Source organism: Caloenas nicobarica, chromosome 3 (assembly GCF_036013445.1).
Source record: "Caloenas nicobarica isolate bCalNic1 chromosome 3, bCalNic1.hap1, whole genome shotgun sequence".
Classification (NCBI taxonomy): Eukaryota; Metazoa; Chordata; class Aves; order Columbiformes; family Columbidae; genus Caloenas; species Caloenas nicobarica.
Genome location: NC_088247.1, coordinates 33,676,465 through 33,699,482, shown reverse-complemented (window position 1 = coordinate 33,699,482; position 23,018 = coordinate 33,676,465). Strand labels below are relative to the sequence as shown.

At 40.4% G+C, this 23,018-nt stretch overlaps 1 protein-coding gene across 10 annotated transcripts in view; it reads left to right on the top strand.

Annotated features, from left to right (window-relative positions):
* Nucleotides 1-20,566, top strand: part of FILIP1 (filamin A interacting protein 1) — a 109,031-nt gene extending 88,465 nt beyond the window's left edge. For 4 of the 10 annotated variants that reach the window (XM_065632806.1, XM_065632804.1, XM_065632807.1 and 1 more), the window contains 3 exons: nucleotides 1,971-4,776; nucleotides 11,775-11,998; nucleotides 14,995-17,635. In XM_065632806.1, the coding sequence (XP_065488878.1) occupies nucleotides 1,971-4,776; nucleotides 11,775-11,981 (3,013 nt within the window). In that variant the 3' untranslated portion in view covers nucleotides 11,982-11,998; nucleotides 14,995-17,635. Of the gene's footprint in view, nucleotides 1-1,970; nucleotides 4,777-11,774; nucleotides 11,999-14,994; nucleotides 18,458-19,755 lie in introns of those variants that run through there. The other 6 variants (XR_010606042.1, XM_065632810.1, XM_065632808.1 and 3 more) reach the window with 6 other exon arrangements.
* Nucleotides 20,567-23,018: the final 2,452 nt, after the last annotated feature.

Sequence of the window (23,018 nt, the reverse complement as noted above, 5' to 3'; positions counted from 1 at the left end):
TGGGGGAGATGAGGGAGAGTTTTTGGGCAGAAACTTTTGCATGAAGCAGTGTGATAGCGTAGCCAGGGAATATATTGCATGCTAATAAAGTTCCTTCCTCAGTGTGAAAAGTGCATGCTTTGTGAGTGGTGGCAGGTCTTTTTTTACCTTTTGACATTCTAACTTGACCCATAATGAGGCATCCACCAGCAGGCCTTTTCAGTCCTTTCCAAAGAGCTGCCAAAACTGAAGAGATTTTTTTGAGAACAATCTGTGACCCAGCAAGGTTGGCCGTAAGGTTTGTTTGTTTTTCTCTCTCCCACTGGTTCCTACTATTCTCTTACTCCCACATCCTATCCGACTCTTGTTTTCAAATGCATTCTTCAGCCTTCTCCTTCCCTACCTACTGCATCCTGTGTTCTGCTTTCTGTCTTCCTTCTCTTTTCTTACAGCTTTTCTTTCCAGTTCCTGTTCATTCTGGTCCCCGAGGAGCAATGAGTGAAACATTAACAGTCGCTGGAGGACCAAGTTAATATGGCTGTTGTTACGAGTTTAGGGTTCAGGTGAGGGCTCTGGGAGACATCCTTTCTGTACAACATTGTGCCCCAGAGCTCTTGCTGGGGCAGCAGAGAGGTATGTATAGCTGTGCTTCACTCTCTACCATCTACAGCCCAGCATTTAAGACAAAAACACTGATAAAAGTCGATCTTTCCTAAGATATGGATGTTCTGATTATGGCAAGTTAGTTAACCAGTGGTAAATTGCTCTACTGTTATCACTTCACTGTGTTTCTCGGTTACAAAGAAGCTAAAAAGCTTCAGACATCAGGTGAACAGAACAAGTGGATTTGAATCATCACATGTCTTGATAGGGGATATGGGAGTTGCTAGTAGTTTGACAGTGGCTTGAAAAACATGTAATTTCACAGTAAATTCAGTGTGCATACCTATGTCTTTTCTATGTCGTGTTACTGCTTTTAGAACAAGGCTCTTATATTAGTAGGGGATAAATGTGTTATCTGTACCTCTTTGTCAGTTGAGGATCACAATCCTCATAAATCTGTGTTTACAATATGTGCAGGAACTTCCTGTGGTGATGTCAACATATCCTGAATATAAATCACAGATACAAAATACTTATATTACTAGTAATTTCTGCATTGAAATGTTGCATGGGTAAGGCTGGAAAATATAGGTCTTTATTATCTTTCAGAAGATACACCTAACCTGTGTATCGCGAGCTTTTTTATTGTTTGAAAATGCAGCTTTGCAGACTATATAAAAGAACATTTTCCAGCTGAGGTTAGCTGTAGCCAAAGGTTTGATTAGTCTGACCCTTGCAGTCCACTAAATCCACTATTGTAAATGGAAATGTGCCTGGAAGAAGAAACTTTTAAACATAATAGTCACTGTACTGGCAAATTTATCTTCCTGCTAATTTCTTATGCCTGTGATGCCCAGATGGTTCTCAGTTGTGTGCTAATGTAATCTTCTGTGCTGCCGGTTTCTATATAACCAGGATTGATCCATTTGTGTATGGCTGCATATAGCAGTTAGTTTTCATTTTTTATCTTTTTGTGTATGCAAGCCATAAGGAGGAATCCACCTTGTAAAACAAGTTTGGTATAAATGGATTGGTGAGTAGGTATACCTGTCCTTTTGGGATATTGTATGCTTCTACCAGCATCATCCTATCAGAGAAATAAATGTAAAGGAACGAAGGCCTGATGTATTTGTTACCTATACATGTATAAAATTTCACTGCTTTTCAGATTTCTAGATGATTTTATATAGATTTCAGTTAACTTTTGTAATTTAAAATATTTGGTTTGGGAATGTAACTGTAATAGGTCGTTATTTCTTGAAAGACTACCTCAGTTATTAACAAAAATAAAAGATAAAATGAAGGTGATTTAAGAAATGGAGAAATACACCAAAGTACTTTTTTTTTTTTTTTTTTCCATTTAATGCATCTCTTCTAACCCGTTTTAGGTTGAAGAAACTTCTTGAGCAGGAGAAGATCTATCAAGCCCGGAAGGAGAAGGAACATACAAAGAGACTCAATAAACTAAGAGAAGAACTAGTCAAGCTCAAATCATTTGCACTCATGCTGGTGGATGAGAGACAAATGCATATTGAACAACTTGGACAACAAAGCCAGAAAATACAGGACTTAAATCAAAAACTAAAGGAAGAAGAAGAAAAGCTTAAAATTATTAGTGCAAAAACAAAAGAAGATGGACAAAAACTGATGAAGTTAGAGGCAGAACTTGAACTGAAAACATCGTCATTTTCTCAAGAACATGAAGAGATGACTGCTAAACTGGCTAATCAAGAGTCACATAATAGACAGCTAAGGCTTAAGCTAGTGGGGCTGACTCACAGAATAGAGGAGCTAGAAGAGACTAACAAAAATCTTCAAAAAGCTGAGGAAGAACTTCAAGAACTAAGAGATAAAATAGCAAAAGGGGAATGTGGGAACTCTAGCTTAATGGCAGAAGTGGAAAACCTCCGCAAGCGTGTGCTTGAAATGGAGGGGAAAGACGAAGAGATCACAAAAACTGAATCCCAGTGTAAAGAGCTGAAAAATAAGCTGCAAGAGGAAGAGCATCATAGCAAAGAGTTGAAACTTGAAGTGGAAAAATTGCAGAAAAGAATGTCAGAACTAGAGAAGCTGGAAGAGGCTTTCAGTAGAAGTAAGTCTGAATGCACTCAGCTACACTTAAACTTGGAGAAAGAAAAGAATTTGACTAAAGATTTAATAAATGAGTTGGAAGTGGTAAAGACTCGAGTGAAAGACCTTGAGGCATCAGAAAGCAAGTTGGAAAAGGCTGAAATAAGCTTAAAAGATGACCTTACAAAGCTGAAGTCATTTACTGTAATGTTGGTTGATGAACGAAAAAATATGATGGAAAAAATAAAACAGGAGGAAAAAAAGGTTGAGAGTCTGAACAGGAATTTTAAAGTTGAACAAGGGAAAGTTATGGATGTAACAGAGAAACTGATAGAAGAAAGTAAGAAATTTTTGAAACTGAAATCTGAAATGGAGGAAAAAGTGTCTAGTTTGACAAAGGAAAGGGATGAGCTAATAGGTAAACTGAGAAGTGAAGAAGAAAAATCCTCGGAACTAAGCTGTAGAGTTGACCTGTTAAAGAAAAGAATTGATGGTATGGAGGAAGTGGAAAGAGAAATTACAAGAGGTCGGAGCAGGAAAGGACCAGAGCATGGTTGTCATGAGGACAACAAGATTAAAGAACTTACTGTTGAAATTGAACGACTGAAAAAACGTCTCAAACAATTGGAAGTGGTTGAAGGAGATTTGATGAAGACAGAAGATGAATATGATCAGCTAGAGCAGAAATTTAGGACTGAGCAGGATAAAGCTAACTTTCTTTCTCAACAGCTGGAGGAGATGAAGCTCCAGATTGCCAAAACCAAAGCAATCGAAAAAGGTGAAGCAGTGAGCCAGGAGGCAGAGTTGAGGCATAGGTTTCGTCTGGAAGAGGCCAAAAGCAGAGATTTGACAGCAGAAGTTCAAGCTCTTAAGGAAAAAATCCATGAGCTGATGAACAAAGAAGACCAGCTTTCTCAGCTCCAAGTCGATTATTCGGTTCTGCAGCAAAGATTTATGGAAGAAGAAAATAAAAACAAGAGCATGGGGCAGGAAATTCTGAACCTAACAAGAGAGCTGGAGCTTTCTAAGCGTTACAGCCGTGCTTTGAGGCCCAGCATAAATGGACGAAGAATGGTCGATGTTCCCGTGACGTCCACTGGTGTGCAAACAGATGCTGTAAGCAGTGAAGCAGCAGAAGAAGAAACTCCAGCAGTGTTCATAAGGAAATCCTTCCAGGAAGAGAATCACATCATGAGCAACCTGCGGCAGGTAGGTCTGAAAAAACCCATGGAGCGCTCTTCAGTGCTCGAGAGATATCCTCCAGCAGCAAATGAACTTGCAATGAGGAAATCCTGGATACCGTGGATGAGAAAGAGGGAAACTGGGGCTCAGGCGACTCCTGATAAAGGAGTCCGAACCCATGGCAGTCCAGCGCATCCTGGAGAGGTTGTGCTTTCACCAAAGCAGGGTCAGCCTCTTCATATTCGGGTGACACCGGACCATGAAAACAGCACAGCTACTTTGGAGATAACCAGTCCAACCTCAGAGGAGTTTTTTTCAAGTACCACTGTCATTCCTACTTTGGGAAATCAGAAGCCGCGAATAACCATCATTCCCTCTCCAAACGTTATGCCCCAAAAAGGGAAAGGCAGTGAAAGTCCCCTGGGCCCAGATCGTTCTATGTCTCCAGTCACTATAACAACATTCTCCAGGGAAAAGTCCCCAGAAGGAGGGAGAGCACCCTTCGCCGACAGACCTACATCACCAATTCAGATCATGACAGTATCAACATCTGCAGCGCCGGCAGAAATCTCTGTCACTCCGCAGTCACAAGATATGACCATGGGAAGGGCTGTCTTCAAAGTAACACCAGAAAAACAAACCGTCCCGACTCCAATCCGCAAGTACAATGCCAATGCCAACATTATTACGACAGAAGACAACAAAATCCACATCCACTTGGGTTCCCAGTTTAAACGCTCTCCCAGTGCTGCACCTGATGGCGCGAGTCCTGTGATAACAGTCAGACCGGTCAACATAGGAGCAGAAAAAGAAGTTGTGACTGGTACTGTCCTTCGATCGCCCCGGAACAACCTGTCTTCACGACCTGCAGCAAGCAAGGTGACAAGCACTATCACTATAACGCCTGTTACGACGTCTTCCACACGAGGAACACAATCAGTGGTAAGCAGCATAGTCTTAATCTGTAGTCTTCCTGGTGAGGAAGGAAACCAAAGTTTGAGTCTGAGACACCAGAAAGAATGGGTGGGGTGAGGAGAAATTCTTGAGTTCCCTATATTTGTTTCAGATACGAGCTTAACTATAAAATCACAATTTGGCAGAATTTTTTTTGTACCGGTGTTGGATGCTGATGTACTTTTGGCACCATCTCCCAAAGGAGTAACTTTGAAAAGAAGTCCCTGCAAAGTTACTGAAAATAATGTAAATCCTTTAAAATTGCAAGTGAGGGACAGAGAATGTCAAAGAATGATGGAGATGACAGAGCAGGAAACTATTTTTATTTTTGGTGAATGCAATTTCTGACTTCTGAAAATAGCCATAATGATTTTTTGGCCTGGCTGGCAGGTCTTTAGAGTTCAAGCACACAGGCTGATATTTCTTTGGTATAATCCCATTATATTTGTCATTCAGTTAATACCTGTTATAATACTGAACTCCAGAGGAATAAATAGCCAGATGTGGTATCATTGCTTACAGCCTCAGGTCTCTTTTGGCCAGTAAATAATAAGGCTCTTTCTGTTCCTCTGAAATTTTCAGCTTTTATTAGGACCACATGACAATAGTGCTTCTTCTAATATATTTTTCCTACTTTCTTTCTGTGCCTCTATGTTGGCTTCCTGGCTTCTTTTTCGTACCAAATCTTACTTAAATCAGTCTCTCACCTCTGTCTCTGAACACACTGAACAATATTTATTGATATCCTCCCCCAAGGTTTACTATTTTGCATTGTTTTAGTTGGAAATGCCCTGGGAAAGAAGAATTTAACCAAAATACGGAACCAGCAGTATTGAATTAGTACAAAAGCTTATTTAGCTAGACAGAGCCTGTAGCAGATGCTTAGGGGAAGATTATTTTAAGTGGGTAAACGTGCAGTAATGTTTCCAGCGTCTGTTCCCAGTTTTTGGCAATAGGTGGGTATTTCTTTCTGAACCAGGGCCTGTAGCCACATCTTTGTGTTTAATAGACCGTGGCGGAGTTTTCTTCTATTTATTCTTCTAATTGCTTTTTGAACTCATTTATACTGTTGTTTCCACAACATCAGGGGGCAGTGAATTTGGTTGTGGGCTCTGGGAAAAATGCTCTTTTGTTTGGTACCTTTTATGCAATACCTTCATGGGTTACAGCCTCTTTCTTGTATCCTGACAAATACTGAATAGTCATCCCCTGTTCGTTTGTCCGTGCCGCTCAGCAGCCTGCAGACCCCTACAACACGCCTCTTCAGGCATCTCCAAGCTAAAACATCAAACTGTATTTAAGATACACTTCTACACTCTTGGAGAGAGGCTGCCATTCCCATTTAAGCCCCCTGATTTAAGAAAACTTGCATTCATCACACAGATCTACTTGGGATTGCACAAGTGTGCGCTTTTTCTCCCCACATATAGAATATATTGTAGATACTTTACAGTGTTTTCCTGCGTACTAGAGGCAGCTGTTCATTTTTTAAAAAGTCTTGAATTAATTCATTTACAAACTCCTTTGTCTCAGAAGCTTGGAAAACTTTTTTTTTAAGAGGGTTCTCATTCTGTTTTACTAGATGTCTGTCTCTACTGTGATGATGCACTGAACCGTGGCAGACAAAACTTTTTTTTTTTTTTTTAATCTGGCTAAAAAGTGGCTTCTTTCTTCACTTCATCCTCCCCTATTTGGAATGTAAGGAAAATAGTTCAACCATAAGATTTACTTTATGTAATGCTTCCCTTTGTTTTTAAGGTCCCTAGTCAGATAAGCAGGGAACTTCGAACAAGCCCAAATGTGCCTTTTCCTCCCTACCCTTCTGAAAGAAAAACAACCCTGAATATTCACCATCTGTTTTGCAAATGACTACTTTACAAACACATTTCAGTACCTCTAGTCAGAAAAAAACAAGTCATGATCATTTACTCAGTAACCCTAGAAGAAACCAACATTGATATAATTTTGAGGGTTAAGTTAATACAATCAAAGAAGACAAACTGATACAAAACTGCTTTCTTAACTCACTGCCTTTAATTTCTGCCTTAACTCTCTTCATACAGATGCTTTGTACAATGTACCAATGCAGTGTCAAGCTACAAATTCTCAAATTCCTAGCTCTCATCTGTTGCTCTAACAGATTTGTGGTTACTGTTTTAATATTTGAAAACATTTAACTCTTCTTCCAATTTGAATTTATAGGGTTATGTTCAGTACTGCAGGTGAAGTTAATTTTAAGGTGCACACATGGTACTTTTAAAGGTTCATCCTGAGCTGTGTTGTCTCCCTGCATGTGTGAGCCCAAAACCAGAGACTGTGATTTCATGATGGACCATCATGATTTTTGAATCCTACAAATCCCGCAGATTAAGGGGTGTTATGGTTGTGTTGATTTACACTGACATACACTCTAGAGTAGCTACAGATTTGTATTTCCCTGATACAAGGCCTCTTCTGAGTCTGCAGCAGTTTTGATTTTAGAGAAAATGAGACTCTGACCCAAAGAACACAGGCAGCTGAAGGAAAACCGGGCAAATTTTTGAGCACTTGATCAACCACAAAACAGCCAGTGACTGTTTCTCTGCTGGCATCTGAACTCACTGGACCCAAATGTTTTGGAGGCACTTACGTTCTGCCTGCTGCAGAAACCCAGGGCTGGCCAGTGGAGCAGCTTGGCCTTGTCACACCAGCGCTGCCACCCAGCCTGGCCCAGTCCCGCAGGGTCCTCCATGGCAGGAGCTGATGTGATGGGGACTGTTTGGCCAGTTGGATTGAATTCAGCATTTAACAGAACCATTGCCACTTTCATTAAACAAACACACAACCAACAACCAAACCCTAAGCTGCTAAATGCCTTTTATGTGATAGCCTATGGATTTGGATAATTACCATAGAAGTGGAAAAAATTGGGTTTGGTCCTCCTTAGCTTGATTAGAATCAAACCCACTCCCAGGAAAATACTCGGACTTCCCTAGCAGACCTAGCAGATGATTTTTTTTAATCACAGGTGGACCACTGCACAATGAAAAATTAAACACAATGAGACCTGAGAATATGCAGGCCAGAATGAGCCTGAAACCGTAGCCTGCTTGTTAGTCTTGCCTTAGCACATTACCCTAAGTCCCTGCTTCCAGGATAGTTTATAGTTTACATTAAAAAACCCAAAGAATAAAAGCAAACATTCTTTGGGAAAAGAACAACTGTGGTGCCTATATCCTGTGTTTTGATTTAGGCCGTAAATTTGGCTATAGGATTGCCGGTGAATTTTGATCTTCTTTGGCTACCAGAATGTGTGTCAGTCCTGTAATTACTTCATCCCTGTGCTCCCCACCTCCCACAAGCCTGGCATCCTGTGCCGGCTGTTTATGCTGCCAGGGTACACGGTGAATCCGGTGACGTGCAGATCTGCAGGGAGCAGAGGGAATCCCGGCTGCAGCAGAGCCAGCCTGGTGGCACAGCACCAACCACGCAGGCCATCCTGTGCCCAAAGCAGCGGGCACGGCCAAAAGGCTGCGGGGTGCCAGAGCTAGCTGGGCACACGTTAAAGCTATAAGGCTGAGATCGGCATCTAAATTTAGTTCTCTGTAGGTGTCCCATATATGCTCTAAGCTTCTGTTAGAGTTTCTGGAGATCCAGGGGTCAGCTCACTCGCTGGTACAGAGGTGCACGGTGCTCTGCATGCCCTGTGGCAGCTGAGGCTCGTGCATGAGGCTGGCAGGTATAACATGGACCTGGACCTTTCTGCAGTGGAAGCTGACAGGATACCTCAGGTGGCACAACGTGCCTCAGTGAGGGCAACCGAGTCAGTCGCCAGTCACGAGTCCCCTTGTCAGCACCGAGCCCTGTGCACTGTGGAGACTGGAGCTGATTCAGCGGAGACGCTGCTCCCGTCAGTGTGAGCTAAGTCGTCCACTGGGCTCCACTGACTGTATTGACTAGTGTCAAGTCCCACCCTTCAGTTGCTAAAACACACTTCTTCAGTGTCATTTTAAGTGCTGTCAAGTAGCTTACCTAGCTTCCAGCTGCTTTATCAGAGGTTATGAGTCTCCTTGGGTCCTCTGTCTTATCTACCAGCCCTGTGCAGATAGCTTGAGTAGCCCAGGGCATTCAAATTACACTAGATATCTGTGTTAACCACTGAAATGGACCATTTCCATCCAGGGCAAGGTGGTCCCTGATATGATTGGGAGCAAGTGCTAAAAAAGCACCTTTGTTATTAAAATATTCCAAAAGTGAACGTGTGCATGAAAGTATTCTTTTTTGCGCATCAATAAAAAATGCACTAAGCAGGATCTGTTATAAACCACAAAAACATGCTAAATACTCTGTACGTTCAAATTGCTTTTCTTCCTTTAATAGGACTGTCTACCCTTACTGCACCCTCACTGCTTAATGTACTTGCCAGTGTCTGCAGTGAGCGCTGATTATCGACCTAACCAGCTTAGCGGCTGCATGTTATCTCACTCTCAGTAATGTATATTCTAACCTCACTCTGGCTCCCATGGGTAGCTCCAGCACCACGTACCACCAGCTCAGAGCCAGCCAGCATCACTCTGCGTCCCACATCTCAGGCACTCTGTGCTGGCTGCCTGAGAGTTGGTTGCTGGTTGGAGCCACATTCCTGTATCAAGCGGATGACAGCAGCCTGCAAACAGAGCTGGAGGGAGTTGCTGAGAGCTTGGTTCTTGGAAGAAATGACCAAGAGACAGAGGGTCATGTGGGTTCTGTGCCATAGACACTACAGATGTGTACCAGAGAGTGTCCCCTGCCTGTGTACCCTGTCATTCTCCTCAAAGGGGACTGCTTGCTGAAGAGCCACCTTTGTGCTGTTTGTGGCAGCTTAGCCAACACAAAATGCTTTTGCAGCTGCCTGTGAAGCAGGCATTAACTTCCATACGATCAACATGTTAGTATGCCATAAGGAAGGCAACTAAGACATTTAAAGCAAGCTAGAGTGCTTTTCAAAGTGCTTTTGAGTGATTTAGGCTTGAAATGAGTAACCTGAAAGCGCCCAAATCCTTAGTTAATAATTTACATGTGAATAAAGCTGAAGAAATGCCTGAGATTCCAGCTACTTCATTTGATTGCCTCATGTTTACACACTGTGGAGCTCTTTCAGGGAGTACAAGATGTTTGTCATTTGGGTTCCCTGGGATGTTGACATATTTTCCAAGGCTGCTGGAATGCATTTGCATGTTTTGCCCTACAGAATTGTATGGGCCTAACTTGTTTTGACATCTACATGTGAGTTCCATATTAGCCTTTAGACTGCTATTGTAAATGTTGCTTTTAGTTATTGAAAATGGCTTCCTTCCTGCCAGGCAGACAGCATTCAAGTTTTCCAATTGTGATTTTTTTTTTTTTGTATACACATGGGGTTTTGAACTGTTCTTAGAAGATTAAGGAATGGTTTTCCTTTGAATATTCAGGATGCAGACAGAAGGCTCTGATGCTACTGGCTGGAAATCCTTCAAGAGAGAAAAATGCTCCCTCATGGAGCATTTTTTAATTAGCATTTTTAAGTAAATGTGCAAATACATGTTGCAGTCCACATGATCCCCTAATCCAACCTATTTCAGCAGTTTAGTTTTATTTTGCTTACACGTCATAAGTTGCAGAATTTAGTCATTTAGCAGATGGGTCTAGCTAGGATTCCAGGATCTCATGAAAAGTGTTCTCTTTTGTGAGATGAAAGTCTTTGTCCATTATCTGAACAGAAAAAAGTCACATGTGAAATTCAGCTGAGACACCGAAGTTGTGCCCATTAACATTTGTTTCCGTATTGCACACTGCAGAAGATAAAACACATTTTCCTTTCAGAATTGTCATGGTTATAAGTATTTTCATTAGGTCATGGTCCGTGAGGGGTATCTTCCAGTTTTGGCCTTGCAGAGTATGCGCAACATTATCTGGCCAATGGAGACAGAAAATACCAGTTGGCCCTTTTGGATCTTTTTGTCCCGTGCAAGTACTCCTTATGCACTGACACAGCGGGATTCAGTTGCTCAGACGTATGTACTGATGGCCATTTTCAAAGCTACAGGATAGCTGGCCTGGCCCCCAGCTGGTGCTCCAGAAGGGCACAGATCTCTGGTAGGAGCCACGTTGGGTCTGCCAGTCGTGTGCTTGGGTCCTCAGCCACTGAGGCAGTTTCTATTTTTTTTTTTTTTTCACTTCGAAATCCTCAAACTTGAGGATAAGTGCGCTCGTTCGGCTGTTGTCCAGGGCAGCAGGCTGGAAGAGACAGTAAAATGACCATCTCAGTGCTGCTTTGAGGCATCCCTGGAAAACTGGGCTGCCTGCTTCACCCTCACCAGAGTTCACCAAGCTGTGCCTAGGGCTTGGAGGAGAGCCCTCTCCTGCATCCCTCCTCCCACAGCTGCAGGAAAAGGAAACCCAAATCTTTGCTCCGTCTCTTTCTCCCAGCCCCCTGCACTTCCCAGTGCAGAAATAAGAGGCCCCAGCCATGGCCCCACCGTACTTTGGGAAGCAAAGTTCAATTTTATCTATAGTGCTGAGAAATCTTGCTCGTCTCTGAAAATATGGCGCTTAGTCTGGGTTCAGCGTTAGTCTCATGTGGCCAGACTTTTTTGAGGGCGTGTGCTAGTCTCTGTACAAGATGCTAATATTGTACCTGTCTGACATCTAAGCCAGCATTTTGGTAGCCTCTAAGGCCATGCTGCACTGTGTCATGCTGTGGAATTAGAATTTTGCAGGGATTCCCATCCCTATCATATCTTGATCCAAAACACTGTACCTCAGCTGTGGGAAACTTGCTTGATGCTGACTTTGTACCTCTGGCCCTACTGTAGCAGCATTTGCTACAGCCAGGTTTCAAAGGTGAACATTAATTTGCTGATAGGTGTGATCTGGGACATAGTTGCTTGAGAGGTAAATGAAGAGCCAATGAAAAGTATAAGATGAATATAAATGAGAAGAAAAAGTCCTCTGTTCGTGTAAATTCTCTCTGTCTCTCTGTTTTGCAGACAGGACAGGATGGGTCATCCCTGAGACCTGCACCCACCCGCATTCCTGTGTCAAAAGGTATGAAAGCAGGAAAGCCAGTAGTGGCAGCCCCAGGAGCAGGAAATGTGACAAAATTCGAGCCTCGTGCCGAGACTCAGTCTATGAAAATAGAACTGAAGAAATCTTCAGCCAGCAGCTCTGCCTCCCTGGGTGGAGGTCAGGGCTGATGGCGGTGGCTCAGGGGGTATGTTCTGCAGGTTTTACTGCTACCATGGAAGTCAGACCCCTGTCTGTGTAGTTCCTCACGTTTGCCCGTACTAATGGAGTTCTGCAGCCGTCACTCACAACAAACTAATAAGTGTGTGCACTGACTACTTAAGTAACAACATCCTTTTGTTTTCTTACTGAACTTAAAAAAAAAAAAAAAGGCCATCACAAAAGCAGTTGTACGCCAGGAAGATTTTCAGCTTGGGAAGTAAGGATGGGGCAACTGCACTAGGTTATTAATCTAGCCCAGGATTTTGTAATGATAGACTTGATCACTTTTTAATAGATGAAAGGAGGTTTGTTCACTTCTACCTTAACCAGGTCTTCCACCTTAACGGGTCACTTTCCACCTTTGCCACTGCATGGGACACTGCCTGTGATCACATTTTTTGAGATGCCACATGTCCTAGGGAAGCAATACCAGGAGACAGCACACTTGGGGCCCTTTTTGAATGAAAGCTCGTACCTCAGGTGTGGGAGGGAGGGGAAGCGAGAAAGGATGGGCACTGTGTCACCAGCCATCTCTCTAGGAGTCTCCCATCCAAATCAGTGTTTCTCCGTGGTAAGCTGCTTTCTTAAGGCAGTTACAAGTTCCAGGGGGTTAGGGAGGTTGCACAGTGTTAGGCAGCAACAGTATTAAGCAGCAGGTTACTTCTTACAAAGGGGGTTAAGGCTTGTAGATAGTAGTTACAGCCAGATCTCTGACTTACACACACTGGGCTACTGCCAGCTCAGGGGTCAGATGAAGGCAAGTGAGCCAAAGGGTATTTAGTCTTTAGAAAAAGCTTAAGAAACATTGATCTGGTTAAAATCAATACAGTCCATTTGTGCCTGCTCCAAAGACCGCTAAAGGCTATGAAGCAAGTCATTCCATTGAGTTCACTACATTTGCAGTTTTCCTGGTTGGATGGACTTCTGCTATATATAATCCTTACTTGCCAAGCATCCTTGTGTCTTAGAGGGGAAGTAAACACAGGCTGCTGGTGGCAGAAATTGCTATCTAAAGGCACAGCTCAGGTACAGACAGTGAAAGAGATAGGGTTTGGTATGGAAATAACTCTTAATTCTCAGGCATTTGAAATAATTTGTCTTAAATACAGACCACTTCACAACACCATGGAGATTCATCATTTTTCCTTCCCTCTTTGTGATTTCCTCATTTATATGTTTGCATTTTTAAGCATGTTTTAAGGAGTTGTTCCAGCATGGAAATGGTGTGGATGCTGATGATTGTTATGTTTATTTAACAACAGTAAAATTATTAAAGAGCATTTCCATTAAGTGATCCATTTCCACAGACAAAAGTCACAGCCAAAAGAGATGGAGCTGAGCAGACCGATAAATGTGGGTTTTAAAGCTTGTATAATACCTCAACCGCCACAGCAAGCTGTAAGGGACCAAGTGGTTAGGAATAGCTTTCAGAAGACAAGGCAGGAAGACCACCAATAAGTACTAAATACAATTCACAGAAAGGAAAATGCACCAGTGGGTGAAATATTAAATGGCTTTCTGTTTGAGAGAGGAGATTTGATGGAAGAATCTGCCACAGAAGGTCAGCAAAATACTATCCAATCCAAGCAATGTTTAGTCTTCAGTCTGCACTTTGCATTGCTCTCCAATTTAAGATCCAGATATGGCCATTATCCCAGCGTGAAGCTGGCATTTTATTATTCACATGAAGGACATTTTATCTGTTGTGTATAAGCTGTGGCCACATCAGAAAATAAGTAGGTTTCAGTTTTTACACATGTAGCACACTGCAGTACCTGTTAATTTTAAGGTTCTGATTCATATGACATCTGAAAATCAGATTTGTACTAGCAGCATTTTTCATAACACTTGATTCCCAGTATTTCAGATAAAACTTGGAAACTGGAATTAGCAAGCAATGTGAGTTACTATGCCAGAAATACATCAGATCCACTTAACTAATTGTTATCACTTAACGGCCTCAATTTGTCAATAAATTGTTGCCAAGATCTTACTGTTCTTATTGTAACATAGACTTTTGAGCAGATATTTGAAGAAAACACATTATTAAGAGCTTTTTGCTGAATATTTACTCTAAATACTGGCACTGAAGCAAGTGTTCAGGTCAAAACAGACATTTAAATAATATTGTGAGCATGAGCCTCAAGCTAATGTGGCTTGATACAGTGATGAACTACAGCTGCCTTATGCCTTGTTTTTCAGATCCTTGTTTCAAATAAACTTATTTCCTTAGTTAACTGTTGCTATATCCAAGGCAATATTCTCTGTGTGCCCATGGTTGAAAAAATTGTTTTTCTTGAGATCTGAGAAACTAATTCACCTAAAGAAACAAGCCAGCCTTATAGCACCTGAAATCCAGGGCACACACATTAGCACAACTAAACGAGAACTGCAGGCTCAAGTTGGATATTATACTTGTGGAGTCCGTAGAATTTTGTGAGATGGACTCAAGAAATTCCACACAGGTCAGACCAAGAATTCTGTTATTTTTCCCACGGGCAGCACAACAAAAAGAAACTTTTGCTCCATAGCAGAAGCCCAACCAGTTGGAATCAGGCAACTGGTTTAATTGTTAGCTAAAAATAGGTATTTAGTTGTACTCATCATTTTTAACATCTCTTTTAAGTGACCTGAGAGTCTTGTTTCTTAAAGCTAGAATAAGGGTAAGATGAAGAAAAAAGAAAGCCTATAGTTCAGAAGTCTTAAAAGTTGAAGCGTAACTGTCTTTATTATATTGGAATTTCCTCTGAATCTGAAGACAGTTATGTTTAGTGACTGCAGTAAGATTCTCCATTCAGTAGGTCAGCTCCAGAATGCAATTTAGACAACCAAGTCTAAAGACAGCACCCAAGCCCCAGAGACATCCTGAAGTTCTTCCACTGCCTTTGTCTAGTCAGTGTTTCAGTTGTGACTTAACTAGCACTGAAGCCTTTAAACCTAATTGAGATCCATAATCTAGATATTCTTGTATTTCCTCTACAGGCTTGAAGACAAGCCACAATTTCATGGTCACTTAAAGTCAGGATGTAACCCCACACTGGAGTCAAAAGCTGTAGTTCTGTCTTCGTCACCTCCAGCCAGAAAGTCCTCACTTCCGTGTGGTTGTCCCTTGAGCTGGCACAAGTGTTTGAACTTAACTGGGGAACTGACGTGAACTAAAAGAAATCTGGCAAAACCCATAAAGGCTAGCTTTAACGTAGCTTAGTTCCAGGCTCTCAGGCCAGAAAAAGAAAGAAGGCAGGCACAGGAAACCAGTGACTTTTAAAGTAACTGTGGAATCACGAATGTCTCCTAGTAGATAAAATACCACACAAATGTAGGGGTAGTGCTGCTTATTTTAAAAAGCTTTCAATTGAAATCTTTCTTCAAAGGTAGGAGATGAGTCCCTGTTCTCATGAGTAGCTGAGGAGACTCAAACCCACGTCAGCTCCAACCACGTTCACCAGTGGCACTAACAGACAGCTGAGGGGGAAGAAGGTGGTGTTCTCATTCCTTCCTGCAAAGGTTCTGCATGGAGGGCTTCAGTATTCACTAAGCAGAAACAGGGAGTGGTTGAGCGCTCAGGATATTGAACAAGGAGGAGGGAGCCCCCCTGGCTTCTGGTCCCTATTCCAAAGGCTGCCTTTGAGCCTGGCCTTTTATGAAAAAATGTCTATAAAATGAAGTGTCTGTATTCATCCATCCCTCCATCTGCCCTTCGTTGATGAATAACATTGAAGACATCAACCAATTTCAACCAAATCTGACAATGCAATAGGAGTCTCCAGAATAAGAAGTTCTTCCAGTTTAACAAAAAGGGCGACAGAGAAGAGGAGCAAGACCTCAGCAGTGCCCCACTGTGTGGAAGAATGTAGCATGAGCTCATCTTCATACAACATCAAAGAAAGAACACAAGGCAGTGATGTCAGAAATACCAAAAGGACAAGATTTGCTCAGACCTCAGATTCTACTAGGCACCAAAGAGTCCAACTCTGATACACCACTTCATAGGAAAATATTAAGGTCTTTATTTACAGGGTTTCTTGTGTATTCTACATTACTGGATTACAATGCAGAAACCAAACCTTCCGCTGCCCAGGTGATCATCCAGAATGACTCATCCTCATGCTTTCTTTCTCTTACCTTTTTCTCTGTATTGATTTTTTGTTTGGTTTGGTTTTGTTTTAATGAAGTGGAAAAACCATTTCAGTAGCAAAATGCACTCAACTCAGAGTGCTAATGATAGTTACAGTGCTTCATCAGGAACTGAGCTGGCTGAGAACCAATCTTTGTATCTTTGGTAGGTTTCAATGTCAGCTGGAGAGATGCCTCATTCTGGCTGGCCGAGGGGCCATGTAGCAGTTATGGTAACTCAAGACCAGTGGTGGGAACATACGGCTTAGGACAGCAGTAAGGTGGAGGCGGGGAAGAGCAGGAAAAATGTCAACCCATTCATGAGCAGCACATATGGACTGAGAAGGTGCCCCCTCAGTTCTCCAGATGATCTCTGTGATATAAAATTTTGTTCCTAGTAAGTTTTCCACTGTGTTCCTTAGATTAGATCCCATCACCTGAATTACTGTTTTATATGAATATTGCTAATGTAGTCATTAGCAGAGAAATACATTTGAATAAGTGTGACTGAAAATGAAGGAGCACAGAACCTCAGCCCAAATGCCTGGGAGATTTCTCTCAGATCGGTAAACATGCCAAGTAAATAACAGAAGAAAAACAGAGATTATGATTTATGTTGCCCACCTTTATTTCCTTTCATGACACCTATTAGCATGATTTTAAAAAACCAAAACAAAACAAACAAGTAACACTTTGTGACTCTTCTGAATATGCCTATAAACCTCAAACCACTTCCAGCACATAGTAATTAGCATCATGTGAGTAAACTCTAAAGTCACGTTAACATGTTGATTCATGCCCATTGGATGCCAAGTCATATTGTACTGCCTGAAATGTGCTACACGTTCTAAAACATGCTCCATATTTACATGAATATTAAGTAATTCTGATCAGATGTGGAAGAGCATGCCTTTAAAGGGAGTAACCTACCATCCTGCTGGGTTTCGAGTGCTTGGCATAAGCTGCAACAGACAATCTTCCAACCAATTATGTGTTCCCATCACACATCAGTGGCCGATTTCACTGAGTTGCTTTGAAACCTGTAGTTTGCTGGCAGGACTTTCTGTGAGCTCATCTTTCGAACTTGCTTTCATGTAGGGGAATGTTTTTTTCCCCTACGTCAGTGTGAGTTATCCTCTTTCCCTTAATTTTGTCTGAGCTCTCTCAGGCAAAACTATATGCAACATTTCTCATTATAAACGTTAACTTCACTTTGAATCTTACTCCCTACACACTGCGTTTACTTGGCTTTTTGGAAGATGCAATCAGGGTTACCTACTCTCAGGTGCAGAGCTATCACCTCTCAGAGTCAGGTATGAATCACTCGGGTATGAATGGTTCTTCACTTCAAAAACTCTTTTCAGGATTTAAAAAATAGAAATATTGATGTATAATTATCTTCTGTTGCTTGGGCGTGCGTTGTCTGTGGTATATACATTTTTGTATTATCTGGTGTTATTTGTTTGTATATATTATAAGGAGAAATTAAACCTCATATGTTAAAATGTCAGTTGATGTGCTTCATTATATGAACTGGTATTTTCCATAGGCCAGCCATTAATGATGTGTTTCCCAGAGAAGTTCTGATTTACATCAATGGGACTGAAAGCAGAATTAGCAGCTTTACATTATCTTCATTTTCTTTTCCTATTATTACAATAAATTGTTTTATTTAAGTGAATTCATAGCTCCTTGAAATATTCACATCTATAATCCTAGAAAAATGTATGTAATCATCCTACAGATATAATCATATCCCTACAGGGGTGGTCCAACAGACCTCTGACAAAATCTGCCCTACTATAATTTTAGCTTAATAGCTGCTTAGACATCTCTTTTATTAACCAGAGTGTGTGTATATAATTTATATTTATATATATAAGCATTTCAAATACAAACTGATAAACAAACTAAGAATATACATATATGTGTGTGAGAAATGAATGAACAAATGAACACTACGAGTAGAAATTATTTGATTTTTTAATTATTTCTCCTACTCTTTTCTGCCTAATTGTTGTATTTGGTCTCTAGGAAGAAGACTGATTCAGAAACCTTTGTAGTTTTGCTGTTCATTCAGTGACTGAGCCCTTTGCAAGGAGCATATTTTTCTGCTATCCGTTCAGTCTTTAGAATTTTCTATCTAAGCTCCATATTCATATATAATGTGCATAGTGAATATTAAAAAAAAAGTTTCATGTAGAGTTTGTGTGACTCCCATCAAAGTTAATAGGAGACTTTGCCTGAGGTTACAATCTGCTATTAAGTAAATGCAGCTTTTTACATCATATCCCGCCAGAGTTTGAAGTTAGAGAAGAGCACTGGCTGTAAGGTAAAAATCTTACTGTAGTTTGTGGTTCTTTCACATTCATTGCTCATATTTGGGAGAACTGGTATACGTAATTTATTGAAAATCATTTGTTATTGATGAATTATATGGAAAAGAAATACTTTCTACTTGGGAAATTCTGTTATTTCATTTGCCTTGACCTATTTTCTCGAATGTTGCCTTAACCCTGCTTTTTTCTGATTCACCACATATGAAAAGCATCACTGGAATCTGCCATCTAGTGGCAAAGTCCTGAGTTCTGACACTGAATACATAGAAAACATTTTGATTTTTCTTTCTTCTCAAAATGTAACTTAATCAAACATCTTGCAGATATCAGTTAAAAAGCAGACAAAGGCAGAAGTCAATAAAAATGTAAAAGGGAATAATGGTATAGTGTCATTTCTTTGGCCATGTAAATTTTGAGAAATCTTCAGACTCTTAAGAGAGGAAGGAATCTTAAGAAAAATAAGTTCAATTCAGAAAACGAGTATTTCTGAAAATGTATTATTGTGTGTTTCTAGTTAGCATTGGTACCGTTATATTATTTGAAATGCATAAAATACACCTGTTCAAAGGAAAATGCCATTGATAGCTAAATTCTTAAAGTTGCCTTTGAGAGCACTGTGTATAGCTATGTATAAGAACAGAAGACTGGGTCATTAGTATTTCAGCAGAGTCCAGACATGAATCAGGATCAGGGATCTCCTGCGTTATACACAGGGCAAAGTTAAACCCAGCCTTTCAAAGACAACACCAACACTTAGTTCAGCATGCTGTGACTGGAATTTATCCCCATCAATGTCAGTGGCAAAACTCAAGCAGACTTTCTGAATAAAACTGGCATAAGTTTCTAAGCCAAATTTAAATTAAGAACGAGAAATGACCCCATAGCTCTTCCGCATCCCCATTTCAGAACTAACAGCAGGTTTATGATGGATTGGCTTAGACAGGATACAAGAAACTCAACTCCAAGTCTTCTTCTACCTCATTCTGGTGTGGGACTGGAACCTTGGTGTCCCTGTGGTTTGATCCATTCAGCTGTATTATTCTTTTTCCCTATGAGTGACCAAATGATGGTCGTGACCTGGAGGTGGAAACCGAGGGCCTCTGAGCCCTTGCCTGGTACTAGTTTAGTTTCCCTTCGTAGCATTAGCCAGGACAGTTTCAACCAACCAGTGTAAGTCTGTGAGACATTTCCAGAAGAAAAATGCTTTGCGCTGCCATTGTAATTGTTCTTCTTTAAAGTAACTTGTTATATGCAGTCGCATAAAACCATGTTTTGCTCTCTTTTCTTCTAGAGAGTGTCATCATTCACCAGTTACGCATGAACTCTAGATGAGTTCCCGCTGTACGCGCTGTGTGCACTACCCGCCTTGCCAGTCGGATGGGTCACTGTCGAAGCTCTTCGCCATCAATACCAGGGTCACTTGTGCTACTGATTAGTCATGGAAGTATTTATTGCATCAATTAGATTTTATATATATTTTCTTGGTAGAGCTTTAAGAATGAAGAGCCTTCCTGATATTTTGAAAGTACACAGAGAGAATCAGTATTTCTGCCAGCTGAATTTCACTTTTATTTGCAAAGCCTAAGGCACGTGCTTGATTTTGTTTGATGTTTGCCATATAATTTATTTTTGTAATACACTTTGTAAAGTAGCTGTCCCGAAGTTGCAATTCCTGTTGTCCATGACGCATTTATTTGTAGAATACACTGTCAAATTCGCAATTTGATATTTTTGTAACAGAGAGTATGTAAAGAAAGAAAAATTTAACTTCAGCAATGTTTCGTGTTTAAATAGAAAAATATTCAGCACATTTTTTGCCACCATGAGATTCTGTGAGACTAAAGACTCTGAAGACTGCTGTATGGAATTTGTACTTTTCCAGAATATTTCTTGCACTGTGTGATGGTTTGGCATAAAATTAAGTATTAAAGTCCAATGCCTTGAAATACAACCAGATTTACTCATTTTAAACAATGTAAGCCAGTTTTTAAAGCTGTGATATTTTTTTCTATATAATGTATGTTTTTACTTCTTCCTGTACCAAAAAAAGTTGATTTTCATTACACTGTAACTAATAAATTTTCACAACTATGCAAATGTAATCAAGTGTTTGAATTTGAACTCTAATTTCCTCAGGTACTCATAGATGTATTTGTTCATAGGGACAGAACGTTTGGCTTTGGAAGTTCCTTTTTGTGACTGGTATCTCACTGCGGTACCATGGTAATGTACATAGTAAAACTGATTCAGAAAGGGATCTATTACCAAGCCCTTGATGACTTACGGTTCCTAACCTTGCACTTCACTGTGTTGGCAGAGACGCCTGATTGGTACAATCAGAATATTTAGTCTAGGACTAACAGGATGGTATGAATGATATGCCATGCACTCTGCCATACGCTGAAGGGCGCATTTTACACTGGTGGCTGTAGCTTTTCAAATAACATCCAGAGAGTTCTGCGGCAGCTATTCGTAAAATGATTTTTTAATGATGTATATATAAAGCTGGATACAACCCGGGCAGGGTCTTTTTTTCTTACGCATTTCAAAATGAACTATTTTTAATCTAAGTCATTGGCACATATTTAAAATACTGCAGATTTTTTAACTGCAGAAGCTACTGGGAGAACCTGATTTTTGGAAGGGAAAACAGTGTTGCTTGCAGGAGATATGCGGTGGGATGCCAGAAAGAGTGCATTAACTCAGCATCCCATGGAGATGAGGCCAGTTCATCTTTGAAGCTGTAATAACCCACTGCTATGTAGTCAATTTGATCTTCGTGGTTTAGTTTGCTTGCCAGCCATGGGAGCTGTTTTTTTCTTCTAGATGTGAGTTCTGCAGCAAATGCTGACATTGTAGGGAGGCAGGATATTCTGGGACCTGTATAAACTTTATTAGAGTTGATCTGCATTGTAAAGAGTTTGCTAATACAGCTGACTAATCAAAATAAATGCTGCTTACCCTTGCAAAAGAGTCTTTCTCTTGATAGGGTTTATACTTCAGCTGGTACACCTAGTTACACCCAGTTTTTTGAGTGTGGGTTTTTTTTTGGTTTTGCATTGTGGGTCATTTTTTTTGTATTTTTTTTTTAAGTTTGTTGTTGTTGTTGTTGGTTGGTTTTTTGTTGTTGGTGGTTGGTTGGTTTTCTTTTTTTTTTTTTTCTTTTTATGGCAGACAATGTATGTAGTTGTGTCTGTAGATCATATTTTAGGGTATCAAGAATTCCAATTCAATTTCCAGCTTTCAGAGAGTAATACAGCTGAGGTGAATAAAGTTTAGCGTGTGCCACACTTCAATTTAACTGCGCTGTAGAATGAACATTGTGATGACCCACATCTTCTATTTTCAAAGCACTACTTGGGAATCAAAACCTACCCATGTTAAGAATTACATTGAGCTCATCTGGAATGATATTGGCAGCTATTTGAAAGCAACAGTGACGTACCTGAAATAAACTTCAGCTTTTAAATATGAGTAAGATATAGGTAAAATCTTATTCTGAAGTTGAGTCTAGATTTAAAAGGTCCCAATCAAAGCAGAAAATATTTTTCTTTATCTAGATTTTAATATAAAGCCGATTCAGTATGAGCGTGTGTGTAAGTTGTCCCTTTTTGGTTTATGATTCCTAAACAAATATGGCTTCGCAAATACATTAAGTTTTTAAGCTTTACAAAATAAAGGTTTGTTTAAAGCATAAATACAGTTGTGGTATATTTGAAATAATTTAGATTTTAAAATATTTTTTATTAACTGTAGCACTTTGGAGTAGGAGACTGGTGACACTGCTCATAAAAACTCCATGGTGATATACACTATTTCGTCACTGGTATTGGTTTATGCAGGTAGAATAATAAATTCTGATCTGACATCTGGTAAGGAGCTTAAGTATTTCATGGAAATGTCCAGAGGGTGAAGCTCACGTGTGCAAATGGTGTATTTCATCTTCGATGCATTTGTGCTCCTAGTCAATTTTTTACATTACCTAATTTGGATTCTAATCTAAAATAAGTAAAGAAAGTGCATTAGCCACATAATTAGCCTATATTTGGGGGACACTCAGGAAGAAATCTATTAACAGACTAAAGATGTGATTAATTTCTACAAGTGCTTTCAGAATTGGACAATGTAGAGACTACCTTGGGCTATAGATATCAGTAGCTTTTAAGCAACTGAAAACCAGTGAAAGACCTACTTTTCTCTTCAAGATCTCTTACTATCTAAAGAGGACAGAAAGACCTGTGTTAGTATAATTATAGGCGATGAAATATGATATTTCAGTCTGTTAAAAAACCCTCAAATGCTTTGATTTCTAGACAAAATCTCTACAGCCAGTGAGTTTTCCTTTTGCCTCATTGTGAAACATAATTAGACCAAAGAAGAAAGAAAACTGCCCATTTTGTAGAACCATCTCTAATGTAGAAAACAAGATATAAAATTGAGGTTACTGCCCTGACTGTTCCACCTCCTACTATGAATTGCTGGGTTTTATCTGTTCTTCTGAACAGTAACATTTAAGTTGAAAACTTCATATTTAATGCTTCAAGTTATGTATAT